At 36.5% G+C, this 19,663-nt stretch overlaps 1 protein-coding gene across 9 annotated transcripts in view; it reads right to left on the reverse strand.

Annotated features, from left to right (window-relative positions):
- PSMD14 (proteasome 26S subunit, non-ATPase 14) overlaps positions 1-16,500 on the reverse strand; it is a 102,603-nt gene extending 86,103 nt beyond the window's left edge. For 4 of the 9 annotated variants that reach the window (XM_004004665.5, XM_012135823.4, XM_042243814.1 and 1 more), the window contains exons 1-3: positions 16,342-16,500; positions 7,752-7,885; positions 5,419-5,470 (exon numbers count right to left, since the gene is read on the reverse strand). In XM_004004665.5, coding sequence (XP_004004714.1) covers positions 5,419-5,466 — 48 coding nt within the window. In that variant the 5' untranslated portion in view covers positions 5,467-5,470; positions 7,752-7,885; positions 16,342-16,500. Of the gene's footprint in view, positions 1-4,723; positions 4,803-5,418; positions 5,471-7,751; positions 7,886-16,341 lie in introns of all 9 variants that reach the window. The other 5 variants (XM_042243813.1, XM_042243817.1, XM_012135814.3 and 2 more) reach the window with 2 other exon arrangements.
- Between the last annotated feature and the right edge of the window lie 3,163 nt (positions 16,501-19,663).

The following is a 19,663-nucleotide window of genomic DNA, read 5'->3' on the forward strand; positions in this document are numbered from 1 at the left end:
TAAAACATACTTGAGTCACACAATACTTGAGTACCAATACTTGAGTCACACAGCATTAAAATATATTTTGATATTTGGTAAAACAAAATTTCTTTTTCCTTTCTAAGAATCTCTTTGCTATTCTTGGGGGTTTTTTTTTTTCTCCTATATAAATTTTATAATCAGTTTTCTAATTCCATGAAAATTCTGGTTGGTATTTTTATTGGAACTGCACTGAATTTATGATTAACTGGAGAGAACTGGCATGTGATACTGAAACTCATCATTCATGAAAATGGTGTTACTTCTGCATTTATTCCAGTCATTTCCCCCATTACTATATTATATTAATCCCTTCTATAAAATGTTACATTAAAACCTGTAAGATAAATAATTGAAAGAACATTCCTACTCTAAGACTCAACAGAAACCAAAAAATAGTTATTGGTTTTAAATACAAAATCCATACACTGTGGATTTGGGAGTTGTAACAAATAAAGCAGATTATATTCAATTTGTGAAGCCTTTTTTTTTTAAAATCTAGTCACCTGGAATAACCCTTCAAAATGTAGCTTACATCTCACCACTTTCAGAAAGCTTTTTCTGACCACCCCCTCCTATAGTATTTTCCCTTATTTTTGCACCAGAAGTTACTGAAGTCAGTGTTAGAAAGATACAATCTGGTAACTTACAGGTAAAACATATGTTTTTAGTTTGTGTTTAGTTTGGCCTATATCATGTTTCTTAAAAACTAGAGACTAAAAAAATTCAGCAATTTCACACAAAAATCATAGGATTTCTGACTTATAGGTTGTTATGTTGCTCTCTCTCAGAGAGATTCCATTTCTTGGGTTACCAGGGCAGGCAAATCACACACTGATTCTTAAAGTTTCTGTCTAAAAGTGACCTGTCAATTTCCAAGTCAAATTCCACTGGCCAAAGCAAAACCACAAGCAGGCTAAGTTCAAAAATGATGGAAAGGCATAATCCTACTATGTTCCTAGAAGGTTAAAAGTCAAAAATATTTCATATAATTGATGACTTTACCTTTAAACTCTTTCCTCCTACCTATTCTCCAAACTACCACTAGAATTACTTTTCAAAAACACAGGTGGAATTATCTTACAACTCTGATAAAAAAATAAAAAGTCTTCATCAAAGTACAACAATTGGAGAAAAAGTAAAAAGCACTAAGAATGGCATTCAATACCTGCTGAATGCCTATATCTAATCTATTCCAAACTCCCTTACCAGCTTCTTTTTCCATTATTTCCCCTCATATCACATATTCTCCTGGCTTTTCTCAGTTTGTCTGGGTTATAATCCAAAATTTAGTTCAAGCATCATTTCCTCAATTCAGTCTCACTTTCCCTTTTTGCATAAAAAATTAAATATCATATCCTATAAAAATCACATTATTTATAAAAAGCACTGCTGCTGCTGCTGCTGCTGCTGCTGGTGCTAAGTCGCTCAGTCGTGTCCAACTCTGTGCGACCCCATAGACGGCAGCCCACCAGGCTCCTCTGTCCCTGGGAGTCTCCAGGCAAGAATACTAGAGTGGGTTGCCATTTCCTTCTCCAATGCATGAAAGTGAAAAGTGAAAGTGAAATCGCTCAGTCCTGTCTGACTCTTAGCGACCTTATGGACTGCAGCCTACCAGGCTCCTCCATCCATGGGATTTTCCAGGCAAGAGTACTAGAGTGGGGTGCCACTGCCTTCTCCAGGACTAGCATTTGCTAATTCGAAGTAGTGCCAGGCCCTTAAAACATAACTGCTGTATGTCTACTAGATTGTTAGGTCCCTAAATAATGATAACAACCAACATATTTAAAAAGTCAAAACACTGGTCTAAAGAATTCAAATACAAGATAATGCCAAAGACATTTTACTCCAGTTTCATTCACTTTTAAGCTTATCTCAACTCTTCTAAAGTTAAAATTGACCAAGAGACTTAAACTAAAACTTCTATTTAAATTTAATATGTATTTATTGGACTGCACCAAGTGTCAGCTGTGGCATGCAGAATCTTTCAGCTGTGGCATGAACACTTAGCTGAGGCATGTGGGATCTAGTTTCCTGACCAGGGATTGAACCCAGGCACCCTGCATTGGGAGTGCAGTCTTAGCCACTAGATCAGAAGGGAAGTCCCTAAACTTGTGGATGGAATTCCCTGGTGGTCCAGTGGTTAGGACTCTGAGCTTCCACTTCAGGAAACACAAGTTCAATCCACCATCAGAGAACTAAGATCTGTAAGTCACGTGCCAAGGCCAAAATATAAATACATAAAATAAAGTAAGTATTATTAAATTATTTTAAAAGAAACTTTTAGAGACTGCTGACTATGCTTTGGCTATGCCCATCTCTTGGGTTTAGTCTTGACTGCTTTTGGAAATAGCTTAGTTGCCAAGATCTAAGTTGGGATAGTTATAAAGAAAATCAAGCAGTCTAACGAGAGCAATAAATGCTTTTAATATAATTATCTCATATCTTTCAGTAATTTCAAGTTCATAAGCACTGTAGCAAAGTAAATAAAAACATATTTGAAACAAAAAGCTATTCATTTACAAACTGTTAATAGTTCTAATAAAACATCTGTTTTTGCTTCACTACTGATAAGTTATACTGAAGTAGGGTATTATGGACAGATTTAATGATTTTAGCCTCCTACTGTTCAAATAATAACATTTTAAAATGTAATATTAAAAAAAAAACTTTAAGTCATCTTATAGGGTATGCATACCATGATGAAGAACTAGGAAAAAGTAACAGAAAAAAGCTAATGGAAGAAAGATTCAAGAAAGACACTGTGAACAATGTGATATATTAAAACAGTGAAAGAGAACTAACAGTGAGCCAACAGACCTGACAATCTGAACAATTCTAGTACAGTAATGGAGGAGGCCAGAATATAATCTCATCAGTCAATGGAAGTAAGGAGGCAGGATATGTGAGTCTCAGTTATTATTACAGGAATTCTGGAAACGAAATGTTTAATGGCAGGATGCAGGGAAGTTTGGGGGGGATATAGGACATTTAAATATCTGTAACAGAGAAAAAGGACAGTGGAGATGAGTAAGGTTTCAAGACAGGATGGGATCAGAGAATAAGTGAAAGGATTAGCCATGGAAAAGAGAAATGTCATTTCTAGTCAAAGAAAGCTGAGTCAGTAGGATGGATGGAAAACTTTATTCTGCTACAATTTCAATGTTTTAAAAGGGCCATCGAAAAGTTAACAGCAAGTAATCTGCCCCTATTTATGAAGAAATTCTGACTCTTCCATTATATGGTAAGATAGTAACATTTCCCACTTATATTTGGAGGGATAAAACAACTTCTATCTCCTTTTCTACTTTTATTGGCTGCTACACATTATCAAATGGAAATAGCTATTATCAACCCAAAGATCTTTGACTTTTTAATTGAAACTAAATAATGCACTTGGGACTTTCCCTGGCACTCCAGTGGTTAAGACGCCCTCCTTCCACTGCAGAGGCATAGGTTTGATCCCTGGTCAGAGAACTAAGATCCTGTGTGCCACGGATGCACAGCCAAAAAAAATTTTTAATAAACAATACACTTAACTTTTTTACTCCTTATTACAAAGTAATACACAACTTTTCATTTTAAAGAAGTAACATCATATCTGTTTGTCAATTTAGGTTAGAACAAGAGCATAATAAAATTTTAAGAAAAAATATAATTATTGAACACCTAGTATTTGATAAATAAGGTTATCACAGAAATAAGAACCCCATATATCATTCTTTTGAAAGTCTGTCATCTAATCAGAAAAATGAAACACATGAAGTAACAGACTCTCAGACAACATATTTTTAAGTTCAAATAAGAATACAAATTAAGGAGGAACACGTGCCGATGAAATTATCCAAAACCAAGGCCAGGTTACTGAACCAACACTTGGTTTTCCGCTCAATGCAAAGGTTTGCAGTGGTCACTGAGGTATGATGTCAATCAATTTGTAGTCAATCAAACCATCATTTCATGTCCAGCATTTCCAGGCATGGATTTCTGGCATGGATATATAATTTACTGTATCTACTACTTAAGGGAAAAGTTATTTTGGTATTTAAATTTGAAGCAACTTCTCTTAAGAATTCCAGTAAGGTAATACCTTGACCTGTAATTTGCAGGTAAATGAAGTATCTATACACCACCTCAGTTCACTTTTGACACTTTTTACACCTAAACAATATTACTGCTGATTTTAGAGTGAATCAGAAAATTCTAGAAACAATCTATAATGTGTGCAAAAGTATGAAAGCAGCTTTAGGGGCCAAGTTCAGAGAAATTTAGACCTCTTAAGCAAACGTATTGCAAAGATTTTAGAAAAATGAAGAATCATAAAGAAACATGCTTACAGAAAAGGAACGAGAAACAGTCAAAACTAACAAATGGGTCTATGCAAGGGTATAATATAGAATCATAAAATGCCTTCAACATCCTAAAAGGAAAAGGTTTATTAGTCATCAAGCACAACGGACCTAATACAGAATTCTTGTAAAAGTGCCTAAGAAACATTGAAACTTTCATGAAATCTCAAACACAACTACTTATTGTGTTTACAATACACAAAATATTAGACTACTATGAATAAAGGAAGACAAAGTCATTGACAGTGATATGGAAATACGGGAAAGCTGATCACTAAAAGGGTTCTAAATGTGGGTTAGAAAAATACTCCCAAAATGTCAACATAAAATAATATATTACATAAAAGTCTCACATAATCATCTTTTTTGTGACTGGAAGATTGGGAAGACAATCACTGAAGAATTCAAAAATGGCAGAAATTTCTTCTTCAGCTGAAAGCAGACAGAATATCCTAAGACAGAAGTGTATCTGGAGGCCATTTGCCTCAACTGTGCAGAACAAGATAAATGATAATATTAAAAATAACTGAAAATTAATTTAATTTTAATAAGAATATGAAAGAAATCATATATATCAAATTTAAAGGAAAAAGAGGTATTACTTATTCATCCATGGATCATAATTACTGGAAGGAATTTATCAGTGTTAAGGTTGTCCATACAGACATTCTATGGCTTTTCCGGATTTGCCAATAGTATGCACGGTTTACTTTTTCATGTGTTACTTTTAAAGTCTACATTGTAAACCCAGAAATACCATATTATGAGTCTCTCTTTGTTTCACCAAAAGGCAAGTTTGATTATCTTGCATATCTCAAAAGTTTAAATCAAAGCAGAGAAAATTCTTATTCTTAGGAGAAAATTAAATTAATAGAACATATTCTCACAAGTTATCTAGTGTTGGTACACAACAACCAGCAGTAAGGGACGCTTCTTACCATAAGGTTATCTGTGAGGAGAATTTCTTGGGAGTGATTTCTTTCTGTTTGGATAACTAGTGAAAGGCTTGTATTTAACACACAAAAAAATAGTTAGTCCATATACTAACCTGGCCCAGTCCAGGCATACCTCCTCCAAGTCTAAGAAGTCTGTCCATATTTCTAGAAAACAGAAACAAAGAAAAACGATCCTAAGCACAAAAGTGTTTACTCAATTGCTATCTATGTAATTCACCTTCAGTCACTCAGTATGTCAAAAATATTGGTGGTAATTACAACACAACATCAGACTTCCTGTTAATTAACACCACATATTAATTCAAGAAGCTGTCTTCCATGCTAATTAACAGACCTTATTTTACTGCTTTGGTTTTGGGTTTTCCCTAGTTCTAAAGACAAGCAATCTTAGCATACTTTCAAAACTTTGCTATCATTAAGTTAATTATATTTTCTTATTGTTATCTAATAAAGTACCTGAATGAGGAAAAAGTGCCTGAAACGCTTATCATTTGTATGATTGAATTTCCTTCAATTTGTCCAGAGTGTACAAATAAAAATCCTCACTTTTAAATTAAATTTTAACATCCTCATTAGTAAGTTCTGTGCTAATTAACTTACAGCTTGTCAGTTATCATCAAAACTACATGTGAAAGACATTGTGAGCAGATTATGGATCTCTGAATTAGCATCAAAGGCTTTAAAACGCACTCATTATACTAAACAAAATATTATAAAGTAAACATTAAGTGCATTAGGATAGTGTTCTAGAATCCACACAGATAGTTTGCGTTATTTCAGATACTGTGAAGATATACACCATTTTCACTAAGGAAATTCGGCTTCTGGCCTCAATTTTAGAGTAAATCAATACAAAGAAGATTAACTTTGAAATGTCGATCTGATTTTTTTTCATTTCTGGAGTAACCACAGAAGATACTCTTATAAGCTCAAAAATTTCACAGAAGAAATCAAAGGGAAAAATAGCAAGGGTACTAATATGGCCACAAATGCACAAAAAAGAGTAATCAAATTATAAAAATTAATATTAGTACAACTAAATAAACATAATAATGAAGCAATTTTTTCTACTTGAAAACTGCTGCTGCTAAGTCACTTCTACTATGTCTTAAAATTCCTCTTCTTCCTACATGTATGCTTTAGAAAATGGCATTACTACAAATTATATTTGAAACTAAATAAACACTAACAGATTAATTTTGTCACTTGTCCAAGTTGTTTTACTAGTTAGAACAGCTTTACTAACTCTACTAACTTATAATCATTATACCGTTACCTAATCATGTTTGCTGAATATTGCTAACAATTTAATCCTGTGAATATTTAACATTGTTAATACTGCAAACTTCATTCAAATCCTAATTTAGAAAAGTGCCCAAATGATACAACCATGGAATCTGTACAAAGTGAACATACCACCATAACCACCACCTAGATGAAGAAAGAGAACCTTACCAGCACCTAAGACTCTTTTATGCTCCTTCCTAGTCTCCAACCCCCTGCAAAGGCAGAATTCCAAGGTCTAACAGCATACCTTCTCAGGGTTTTTGAATTTTATATAAACAAAATAATATGTTTTGGGTCTGGCATCCTTCACTCCACAAGTTTGTGAGACTGATAATAAACTCTCTTTAAAAAACGAAAAGGCACATAAGAAAACTTGATAGTCTAAACAAAATTTCCACTTCACAGTATTAACTAACCCTCCTAACAGCAACATTTACAAATAAATTCTCCATTAAATTCTCATTAAAATTCCATAACTCAAATATGGCATTCCATACACAGTACTTTTTAAAGGCTGTTGACTGAAAACAAAACAAAATAAACTCCTGTGTATTTAAAATATAAAAGACATTTATTCCTCTACAAGATATTATTCCAAGAAAAAAAAAATTCTCTTGGATCAGTGCAAGCTTACTAAAATAAAGAACAAATGGGGGGAAAAATTTTAGACATTTTATATATTCCAAGCCAAAGTAAATTCCCAGCTGTGTTCAGTTTATCTATTCCCCCTGTGTTGTTTCTGATGACTTTACACAGACTCCAGATGCTGTGAATATACATGAGCTAAGTGGGGAGCAGAGGGAAAGAAAATCTGGCAGGTCAAACTTGTGTTTTTAGCAAAATGAGATGTCTCAGCAAACAGAAAAAAATATTTATCAAACTAAAACATTTAAGATAAGATAATAAGGTTTAATAAAAAACCAACATTTGGAAATGAAATATATTGTTAAGTGTTCTAAATTACACTACTTTTAAGAAGTTTATAGAAAGCAGATAAGAACAAAAAGGCTACTTGTGACTTTCAAGAGCTCTTAAATCTGGGCTTTTGATCTGTGTTAAAAGTAACACATTTTCATAATATTGTTATAACAATATCCTGAAAGAATAAATAAAAGTAAAATACATTCTTAATTCTTACCTGGTCAGTAGCTACAGCTATTGTGGTATTAAGCTTCAATTTGCTGAGTTTGAAAAATTTCTTTAAATTCAAGCTCTTGTTAATATTGGCAGGTATAATTTTTCCCAAGGCTTTTTTTCCCCTTTCTCTCTCTCCTACAAAAATATAATGATAATAATAATAATTAAATAAGATAATTATTTTGAGAACTAAGGAGGGAAATAAGCAAAATTTCTAAAAACAAAAGAGAAATCAAAATTGATTTTTAATTATCATTTCCTGAGAGTACAGAATGAAATACCACCCAAGGGAGCTATAGAGCATAGTGATTACCTCTGTATCCAAATTTTTTGATCCTAAAGATTTTTTTGCGTTGTTCTAATTATATGTAAAGATTGCTATCTCATGACTTTCAGTCTTTCTAGAGGAGTTTTAAAGAACAAAGATTTATTCATTTTTAAATAGAACAAAATTACCATATAGGTTCACTGCACATTATTAGAAATCTGTAATATATTATGGAATCTTAGTGGTTAATTTCCGTATATCTTTAAAGTTTGTTATTTCATTATCCTAGGAATTACTCTAGGAGAAGGCAATGGCACCCCACTCCAGCACTCTTGCCTGGGAAATCCCATGGACGGAGGAGCCTGGTAGGCTGCAGTCCATGGGGTCGCGAAGAGTTGGACATGACTGAGCGACTTCATTTTCACTTTTCACTTTCATGCACTGGAGAAGGAAATGGCAACCCACTCCAGTGTTCTTGCCTGGAGAATCCCAGGGATGGGGAAGCCTGGTGGGCTGCTGTCTCTGGGGTCGCACAGAGTCAGATATGACTGAAGCGACTTAGCAGCAGGAATTACTCTGACATGTCCTAATCAATTATTCTAAACTATGCCAAAGAAGACTAAACTAAGGAGAAAATGCAAGATTACCCCAAATAATGCAACAGTGAAATACATTATAGCCACTGCATCATCTTTCAGTTTTTATGGTGCTGCCCAAAGCACTGCTTCATCTTTCAAAAAGATACAAAACACTAGAGATACCATCTTTGTAGTCATTTTTGTTAGCTTTCACTTAACAAGTACTTCAGAATCCCTCATATTCCTCCCCTAACAGCAAAGAGGGAACTGACAGAGAAAACGTTTCACAATTATTAGAGAATCACGAGATGAACGCTAAAAAAAAAAAGTAACAGCACTCTAGTGATGACAATAAAGCTGACATGAGCCAAGGTTTCTTTGGCACTTCTGACATTCAGAACCAAGTAACTTTTTTGCTGTAGAGGGCTGTCTTGTGCACTACAGGATGTTTAGCAGCTTCCCTGGCCTCTACCCACTAGACCCTATAGCAAGTACAGCTGTGATAATCACAACTGTCTCCAAAAAAGGGAACCTTCCTGCCCTGTTGTTGGGGATGTAAACCGGTGCAGCTATTATGAAAAATAATACGGAGGTTTCCTTAAAAACTAAAAATAGAACTACCATATGATCCAGCAATCCCACTCCTGGGCATATATCTGGAAAAGATGACAATTAGCAAAGATACATGTATCCCAATGTCTATAGCTGCACTATTTACAAAAGTCAAGACGTGGAGGCAACCCAAGTGCCCATCAACAGATGATTGGTTCAAGAATATTTCACACACACACACACACACACACACACACACACACACACACACGGGAATATTACTCAGCCATAAAAAATAGAATGAACCATTGCCACTTGCAGCAACACAGACGGACGTAGAGATTTTCATACTAAGCAAAGCCAGACAGAGAGGATAAAAATTATATCACTTTTATGTGGAATCTAAAAAATAATACAAATACATCTATATGCAAAACAAAAACAAACTCACAGACATAGAAAAGAAACACAGTCACCAAAGGGGAAAGGGGGTGAAGAAGGGATAAACTAGGAGGATGGGATTAACAGTACAAACTACTATTCAGAAAATAGATAAGTAACAAGGATTTGCTGTATAACATGGTGAACAATGTTCAATATCTTGTAATAACATATAATGGAAAATAACCTAATATATGTGTGTGTGTGTGTGTATATATATATAACTTTGAATCACTTTGCTATCCCCCTGAAACTAACACAATACTGCAAATCAACTTTACTTAAAAAAAAAAAAATGTCTCCAGACATTGCCAAATGTCCTCTGGAAGGGTAAAATCATTCAGATAAAATCACCCTGATATAAACAACATCTCACACCACTGACAATATCCTAGATATTTTCTAAAACTTAAAATCCAGTGAGTGTTGGAAACACTTGGGAGTTCTTCAAAAAGTTCAACACAGAATTACCACAGGACCCAGAAATTCTACTCCCAGCTATATATCCAAAAGAACTGAAAACGGGTATTCAAAACAAGTACATGTACATGCATGAACAGCGAAAAGGTGGAAACAGCCCAAATGTTCATAAAAGGAGGAAAAGATAAACAAATTCTATATATACATACAATGGAACATATGGAATGTTATACAACTATAAAAAGGTATTAAATATTGATAAATGTTACAGAGTGGATGAATCCCAAAACATGCTCTTTGAAAGAAGTCATGTATAAAAGGTCATATATTGAATGACTCCATTTATATGAAATATCCAAAATATATAAATCTATAGAGACAAAATGCACACTGGTATTGCCAGGGGCTAGGGAAAGAAATAAAATGGAGAAACTGCTTTGTGAATAGGGGATTTTACTTCAGAAGAATGTAAATGTTACAGAACTATTAATATATAGAGAGAGTAGTTGTACAACATTATGAATCTACTAGATGATTGGAAAAGGTCAGTTTTCATTCCAATCCCAAAGAAAGGCAATGCCAAAGAATGCTCAAACTACCGCACAATTGCACTCATCTCACATGCTAGTAAAGTAATGCTCAAAATTCTCCAAGCCAGGCTTCAGCAATACGTGAACTGTGAACTTCCAGATGTTCAAGCTTCTTTTAGACAAGGCAGAGGAACCAGAGATCAAATTGGCAACATCCACTGGATCATCGAAAAAGCAAGAGTTCCAGAAAAACATCTATATCTGCTTTATAGACTATGCCAAAGCCTTTGACTGTGTGGATCACAACAAAATGTGGAAAATTCTGAAAGAGATGGGAATACCAGACCACCTAACCTGCCTCTTGAGAAACCTATATGCAGGTCAGGAAGCAACAGTTAGAACTGGACATGGAACAACAGACTGGTTCCAAATGAATAAAGGTATAAATCAAGGCTGTATATTGTCACCCTGCTTATTTAACTTATATGCAGAGTACATCATGTGAAATGCTGGGATGGAAGAAGCACAAGTTGGAATCAAGATTGCTGGGAGAAATATCAGTAACTTCAGACATGCAGATGACACCACCCTTATGGCAGAAAGCGAAGAACTAAAGAGCCTCTTGATGAAAGTGAAAGTGGAGAGTGAAAAAGTTGGCTTAAAGCTCAACATTCAGAAAACTAAGATCATGGCATCTGGTCCCATCTGTTCAGGGCAAATAGATGAGGAAACAGTGTCAGACTTTATTTTGGGGGGCTCCAAAATCACTGCAGGTGGTGGCTGCAGCCATGAAATTAAAAGACGCTTACTCCTTGGAAGGAAAGTTATGACCAACCTAGACAGCATATTCAAAAGCAGAAACATTACTTTGTCAACAAAGGTCCATCTAGTCAAGGCTATGGTTTTTCCAGTAGTCGTGTATGGATGTGAGAGTTGGACTATAAAGAAAGTTGAGAGCAGAACTGATGCTTTTGAACCACGGTGTTGGAGAAGACTCTTGAGAGTCCCTTGGACTACAAGGAGATCCAACCAGTCAATCCTAAAGGAAATCAGTCCTGGGTGTTCACTGGAAGGACTGATGTTGAAGCTGAAACTCCAATACTCTGGTCACCTGATGCGAAGAGCTGACTGATCTGAAAAGACCCTAATCCTGGGAGAGTTTGGGGGACTCTGGGAGGTGGTGATGGACAGGGAGGCCTCACGTGCTGCGGTTCATGGGGTCACAAAGAGTTGGACATGACTGAGCGACTGAACTGAACTGAAATGATATTAAACTGTTCACTTTAAAATGGATAGTTTTGAAAAGAATATAAGAATGCATATATGTGTATAACTGAGTCACTCTGCTGTATAGCCAACTGGTACAAATTACCAATCAACTATACGTTAATTTTAAAAAAGAAATAACTTCAAAAAATTTTTAAGTTAATTTTGTGCTATGTGAATTTTACTTCAAAAATTATTTTTTAAACGATCAATGAGTTGGACAATGAATTTCTAAGATCAAAAAGGAAATATGAAATATCTAGTTAATATTCAACAAAAAGGACTCCTTATACAGTTTGACAACAAGAACCTGTTTTGCAAAAGAGGTAACATATTGTTATCATTTATGATGTTGATATAGTTCAAATGTGGACAAATGCTGATGTGTACACGAAGGTGAGTAAAAAGAAAGAACACAAATTTAAAAAAAAAATCACTGGACTAACTGGTGTTCTTAAATCTAAAAGTAAGAATGTTTTATGAGCAAAGATGATGGCTATCCCTACTTCAGCAAAACCATAAGCTTACTTTAAAAACTATCTTATACAATTAAAAATTACTGCATCAGGGAAGATGAAAGAGTTCTAGGGATGGATGGTAGTGATGATTACACAATGTGAATGTACTTAAATGCCGCTGAACTGTAGGCCTAACAAAGGTTAAAATGGTAAATTTTATTACATGCATATTTTAACACACATACACACACACAAAGTATTGCAAGCACAAGTAGAACCAGAAGAAAAGATAAGCTAGGGCCTCTTAAGAGACGTTATTAAAAAAATGTAGGTTCGTGTATGATGGATGATGGACAGCTATTTACATTTAAATGATGTTATCCATTTCAGGTACATATGCCTTCAAAACCAGGAAAATGTAGAACAAAAATTTGCATGTGCTATGTTTAAATATCATTAACATTTCTAAATATACTTTTTTTTACTATTCTTTTATTTTTACTTCTATAAATTATTCAAAAACTGAATAAGGTGTAAGAAATTTTAAAAGATCTACTGGACCCAGGTGGTAAATAGTGATGACTGTTTTTCTTGGTATATTAAGGTTAAGAGCTTAAGAGTCTAGAGTCTCAGTGCCAGGACTCAAATCCTGATTCCAACACGTTTTAGCTCTGTGTCCTTGGGCCAATTATCTCTCTCAGGCTCAGTTTTCTCATCTGTAAAATGGGGATAATGATAATATCTATCTCACAGAATTGTTTAGAATATTAAAGAAGACAATGAACAAAAATAACATTTAATAATGCTTGGCACATAGGAAGTAAACAATGAATGCTAGCTGCTGTCATCAGCTGCTCATCCTGTGAGCATAGCTAGTGCTCATTCAACACAGGTTCTTCTTCCCAAAGAGTTTGACATTTAGTGAATTTCAAAACACTGGGCATATTTCACAGTAAAAAATGAATCAATCACGCTGAAGAGGAGGGACTTGTTTTTTTGCAGAATTTAGCAAAGGGGTTCATAAAATTTAAGTTGTTACACTAGAACATAAAAGAATACTTACAAAAAAAGAATATTTCAAATACTCAGAAATAAAAGCAATGCAAAATGTCTATGGATCAAAACTAAGTTTTTACATCTATCAAAAAGAAAAGGACTCAAGAGCTCATTCATGATATTATTAGCTAAAAAATTATCCGATAATATGAATAAAGTGTTTATGCCTAACGTGTCATATATAATGTCTAGAACTCTGGTAAAAAAGGAAAAAAAAAAAACAGTACAAAATAAGTATCAGTACTTTAAAAATCCTCATGATTTTCCACTTTTTCATCTCCCAAACTGAGCTAACAAAATCATAAAGCCCTTATTTGTTCGAGTTTTTCTTCTGTTTTCCAGCTCATTTTTACCTCTCAACCCATGCTGCACTTACATACTATTCTCAAACTGATGATAAATTCTTTATTCTGTATTTGTGATCTCACTGTATTTCTAATTCCTCTACTCTCTGATTTGTGTAATTAGGAATTTCTTCCTCTCACTTTCTTCAGTGAAAGAAACAGAAACAGTCAACATTAATTTAATCGTATAAATAAGATTTGAAAAGCAAGATCCCCCCCCCATTTAGAATAGTAAGGATAGAATTATTTTAAGTATCTTGTGCTATCTCCTAATTACAGCACTAAAACAAAACATTTATTAAATAGTTCCTAGTATATATATAGGGCTTCCCTGGTGGCTCAGAGATAAAGAATTTGTCTGCCAATGCAGGAGACCTGAGGTTCAGTCCCTGAGTCGGGAAGATCCCCCGGAGAAGGAAATGGCAACCCACTCCAGGGAAATCCCACAGACAGAGGAGCCTGGCAGGCTACAAAAAGTGGGACACAACTTACTAACAAATTAGGGCTTCATGATTGTTGTATATAAGATGATACAAAAATAGAGTCACTAATGAATTTAGTCACTTTCACCAGAAGAATTTACCATCCACCTGAGAGGAATGATACAAACCCAAGAAAAAAGCATAAAGTAAAAAGATTCAGCTGGAAAGGCTCTGGAGGAAATCAGACCTAGATTTGAATCCTAGCGTCTTCACCTACCCTCTCTATATATGATGTGAACAAGTTCCCTTCTTCTAGACTCTAGATCTAGAGTCTAGACCTCATCTTAAAATGAGAGTGGTATCTTTCTTGCAAGTCTGCTGTAAGAAAAAAAAAAAAATACAAGCACCTAACACAGTGCCTGAGATATTCACAGATACTCAGTAACTGTTATTAGTATTCTCTTAGAGCCAGAAGAGGGGTAAAGCATCTGCCTGTGATGCGGAAGACCCAGGTTCGATCCCTGGGTTGGGAAGATCCCCTGGAGAAGGAAACGGCAACCCACTCCAGTATTCTTGCCTGGAGAATCCCATGGACAGAGGAGCCTGGTGGCCTACAGTCCATGGGGTTGCAAAGAGTCAGACATGACTGAGCGACTACACTTACTTAGAGCCAGAAGAGATTATTTAATCCAATTCTCACTTTACAGACGGGGACATCAAAATATCATAAAACATGAGTGTCAAATGAGTGCGACAAACTGGGTAGAAGACAAGTTCACAAGTAAAAATCACAAGTGTTTAGGTAAGGCTTTCACAGGTGGACAACAACTAAGGAAACAAACATTGCTATAAAACTAAAAACAAATTTTAAGCACAACTGCTTTGTGTTACTGATTTTCAAACAAGGGTTCTGAAACTAGATATTAAACACAAGGTTTACAGACAGATATAAAAGTAAATTAAACCCATGTCAGGCAGGTTAAAAACTCAGCTTTTCAATTAGAACAACAATATAATATTTATCAAGCATCCTAGGGGGGAAAAAATCTCCCAAACTCAACAGGTGGGGCTACACTGAAAGATCATGACTTCAGAACTTTCTCCTGTTGGCCACATGTAACTTTGTTCTAAAACAAAATCAAGATAATATTCAGGTTTTTCATGAAATACCACTTCACTAAATGCATCCTGTAGTTAATTCTCAGCCACCACGTATCTTAATCTCTTCAAATGCACAATAATCCACTTAAGTCTGTATGTTTAAAACATACCCAATTTAAACTTTAAATGAACCAGTTGGTAGTTTTATAGGACAAGACTAGAGGGGTATAATCATCTGCACTACAACTGTACTCAGTTCTTTCTCTGTTATTTCACCATTATCATTGGCTGTCTTCTTGCTTACTCACAAACATCAAGTCAGCAGCACTAAGTAATTTTATGGGCAGTGGGAAAAAAAAATCTTCACCCTAGAAGTACATTTCTTGCTCATTTTTAAAACCTCTTCCTTGCCTTTCCCATTAAATCTTTTACCAACCATTTTAATTTCAAGAATTTTTCCTTCGATCACTGGATTTATTTTCAAACTTTTTCAAGAAGTTTACATTTTTCTTCCTTGACTGACACAATGTATTGTTCCCAGGAAAATTGAGTTTTACCGAAAACAAGAAATGTAATCAACTCATCAACAACTACTCTATTAGGACAAACTGAAAGTAAGTTCAAAGGCAGAGCAGAAATAATCGCACTTTGTTTTTAAGAGTTTCAAGTTTAAAAACCAGTGCACCTCTGGGTTTTTTTGTTTGTTTGTTTTTTTGAAGGGAGATAAAAACCTAAAAGAAAATGGGTCAAGGCCTATCCTTGGGAGAAGTGATAAACATGCATTCAACAGTAAAGTTCCTTTTATTCTCTCGCCCTTGTTTCCTGTCTGGTACGAAGTTTTTCAACATAGGGCTAACTTTCCACAGAACACAAACAGTGGCCAAAACCAAGGATTCTCCCAGTATAGGGAGGAGAGGTTCCCAAAGTGCGGTGAATTCAGCGAAGCAGAAACGCCCGGAAGGAAAGTACATCCAGACCTAACTTAATCAGAGACCCGGGAAGCCAGAGAGGAGGACGAAGGAACCTGGACTCCACCCTCACCGCCCGGGGCCGTGGCAACTCTGCTGGGCAACGTGACTCAGGAAAGCACGGGGCTAGCAGAGGCCTAGCGCGGCTGCCTCCGCGGACGTCTGAGGCCTGCCTTCACAGGCTTACCTGAAGGCGGGCGGAGCGGGAGGTCGCGGTCTGGACCCTTGTCTTCCAGGAGCGATGACGCGGCGGCGGCGACAACGACAGCAGCAGCTCGGACTGGGCCCGGCTCTGGCTAGGCGAACCGGCGATGAATCAGCCCGATTCCATTCAAAAGAGTCGCCCGGGCCTCCGCTGCGAAGCACTTCCGGGTTCACTGCTCCTCTTCAGCTTCCGTTCCTCCGACGGCCAATTGGAGACGACTCGGGAGTCGAGCAGGCGTCCCAGGAGTAGCGCCCGCGACCGACGGAGCGGGCCAGCTTCTTGACTCCAGGCTCGGAGGGCGAGGCGGAAGTTAGCGCCGGACATCCTCGGACATCCTCGCTGCTCCGCCTTCACGTCTGCCTTCCCCGCTTCTCCGCGCTCGGCCAGCGCCGAGATCCGAGACGCTGGCCTACGCACCCTGGGAGGTGACTCAATAGGAAAGGGAAGTGTAGTAATGCGAAGTCCAGAACTCCTTTCGTTTTGGTGTTCATCGCGGCCCTACTTTAAAACGAAAAGGTTCAGTTGAACTAAACTTAACGTGGCTATCTGAGAAGCAAGAGAGAAAAGGGAGACGTGTGAAAACAGTGGAAATCGGTCGGTCTGATGTTCTTTTCCATAGTGCAGTCTACTCACCTTGTCTTCACCAATTTGCGAAGATTGAGTTTCAAGGAAAACAAGTATTTCCCTAATTGCGAAACCATCTATTTTAAGCCCAACTTAATTTACAAAACTTAAGAAATCGTTTACTCACATTTCTCCAAGTAATTATCAGCAATAACGTCTTACCCATTAGCTCCCCTGCTAGGTGTTGAGAGAGCAAAACTGCCCAAGAAATGACTATTGACCAGTTTATATCACAATTCAGTACAGGCTCTGTTTAGGGCAGTACTTTTACCAAGCCCCTCTCACTTTGTCAGATGTGTTCTAAATAACTAGCATCTTTAAAGCATTCCTAAATCAAGAAAGGTGATCAATCTACTGGATAGAGGGAAAGGAAGGAATCCAAAGCTGTTTGAGTGGCACAATTATACAGAATTTCCCACTCAAAATTTTCCCACTCAAAAATCGCTGTCTACGGTATGCTGCTGCTGCTAAGTTGCTTCTGTCGTGTCCGACTCTATGCTACCCCATAGACGGAAGCCCACCAGGCACCCCCGTCCCTGGGATTCTCCAGGCAAGAATACTGGAGTGGGTTGCCATTTCCTTCTCCAATGCATGAAAGTGAAAAGTGAAAGGGAAGTTGCTCAGTCGTGTACGACTCTTAGCGACCCCATGGACTACAGCCCACCAGGCTCCTCCATCCATGGGATTTTCTAGGCAAGAGTACTGGAGTGGGGTGCCATTGCCTAGCAATCGGTATAGATCATTTTATTTACAAAGCAGAAATAGCAGCACAGATGTAGAGAATAAAAGGATGAATACTAAGGTGGAAAGGGGAGAACAGAAAGGATTGAGAGATTAGGTTTGACATGTATATATTATTGATACTATGTGATGACACTTAATGGTCACAAACTTTCCAATTTATTAATCCACATATCCATGAAGCTTAATAAAGTCTAAGTGGGATAAATTCAAAGAAATACACACCTGGACACATTATAATTAACCTGTTGAAAACCAAAGTCAAGAAGTGAATCTTGAAAGTGTCAAGAAAGAAGCCACTCGTCACATAATCCTAAGTAAGATTTACAACCAAAACTACGGAAGCAGAAAGTAGTGGGATGACATGTTGAAAATGCTGAAAAACTGTCAGCTAAAGACTTCTGTATCCAGGAAAACGATCCTTCAAAAATGAAAGAGAAATTAGTACATTCCCCAAGTGCATGTATAAACAAAAATAACAAGAATTTGTCACTAGGAAACTTGCCATACAAGAAATTCTAAAGGGAGTCTTTCAGGTTGAAATGAAAAACTAGACAATAACTCAAACCCATATAAAAGAAACTTGTAAATACATATTTATAAAAAGTATAAATGTATTTTTTGTTTATAATTCTTTTTTCTCCTATTTAAAATACAGCTGCATAGTAATTATAAATCTTTGTTGATAAGCATATTATGTATAAGGATTTAATTTCTATCATAATTATAATACAAAGGAAGCAAGAGGGAATGAAGCTATATAGTAGCTAAGTTTTTGTATACTATTGAAATTAAACTGGTATTAATCCAAGCTGTATTGTTCTAAACTGGTAATTGTAATCCCCAGTTCAGTTGCTCAGTTGGGTCTGACTCTTTGGGACCCCATGGACTGCAGCACACCAGGCTTCCCTGTCGATCACCAACTCCTGGAGCCTGCTCAAACTCAAGTCCATTGAATTGGTGATGCCATCCAACCATGTCATCCTCTGTTGTCCCCTTCTCCTCCTGCCCTAGAAGCAACCACTAAGACGCCGTTTTAACAATCAGCTGCCCTGCAAGGTGTTCAGAGAACAAAACTGAGTAATACCTAGAACAACCACTAAGAAGATACTCAAAAAATACATCATAAAAGAAATGACAAGGTAATTCAGTTCAGTTTAGTTCAGTCGCTCAGTCGTGTCCGACTCTGTGACGCCATGAGCTGCAGCACGCCAGGCTTCCCTGTCCATCACCAACTCCCAGAGTTTACCCAAACTCATGTCCATTGAGTCGGTGATGCCATCTAACCATCTCATCCTCTGTCGTCCCCTTCTCCTCCTGCCTTCAGTCTTTCCCAACATCAGGGTTTTTGCAAATGAGTCAGCTTTTGTATCAGGTGGCCAAAATAGTGGAGTTTCAGCTTTAACATCAGTCCTTCCAATGAACACCCAGGACTGATTTCCTTTAGAATAGACTGGTAATTAAAGGTACAAAGTAATTAAAGGTACAAAGGTAATTAAAAGGTACAAATAAGTATTTAACATAAAAGGCGAGAGTAACGGAATAGAAGAACAGACAAATATATGACATTAAGAAAACAGCAAAATGGCAGACATAAAAACTATCTTATCAGTAATTACATTAAATGTAACTAAATAAATGTATCACAAATGGGTTAAATATTCTAGTTAAAAGAGATTTGTAAGATGGGTTAAAAAAAAACTATATGCAAGCCACAAGAGACACATTTTAGATTTAAAGACAAAACATTTTGAAACTAAGAGGATGAAAAGTATATTTACCATGCAACAGTAACTTAAATGGTTTGACCACTTTGAAAATTGTTCTGGCATTGTTGGATTTTGGGGGGAGGGAGAGGTGGCAGCAGGCTACACGGAGACCTAGGCAGTGAAAGAACAGAGTTCTAACAACTCTACCTCCAGGGAATTCCCATTCTGGC

This window comes from Ovis aries, chromosome 2 (genome assembly GCF_016772045.2).
Source record: "Ovis aries strain OAR_USU_Benz2616 breed Rambouillet chromosome 2, ARS-UI_Ramb_v3.0, whole genome shotgun sequence".
NCBI classification, from domain to species: domain Eukaryota; kingdom Metazoa; phylum Chordata; class Mammalia; order Artiodactyla; family Bovidae; genus Ovis; species Ovis aries.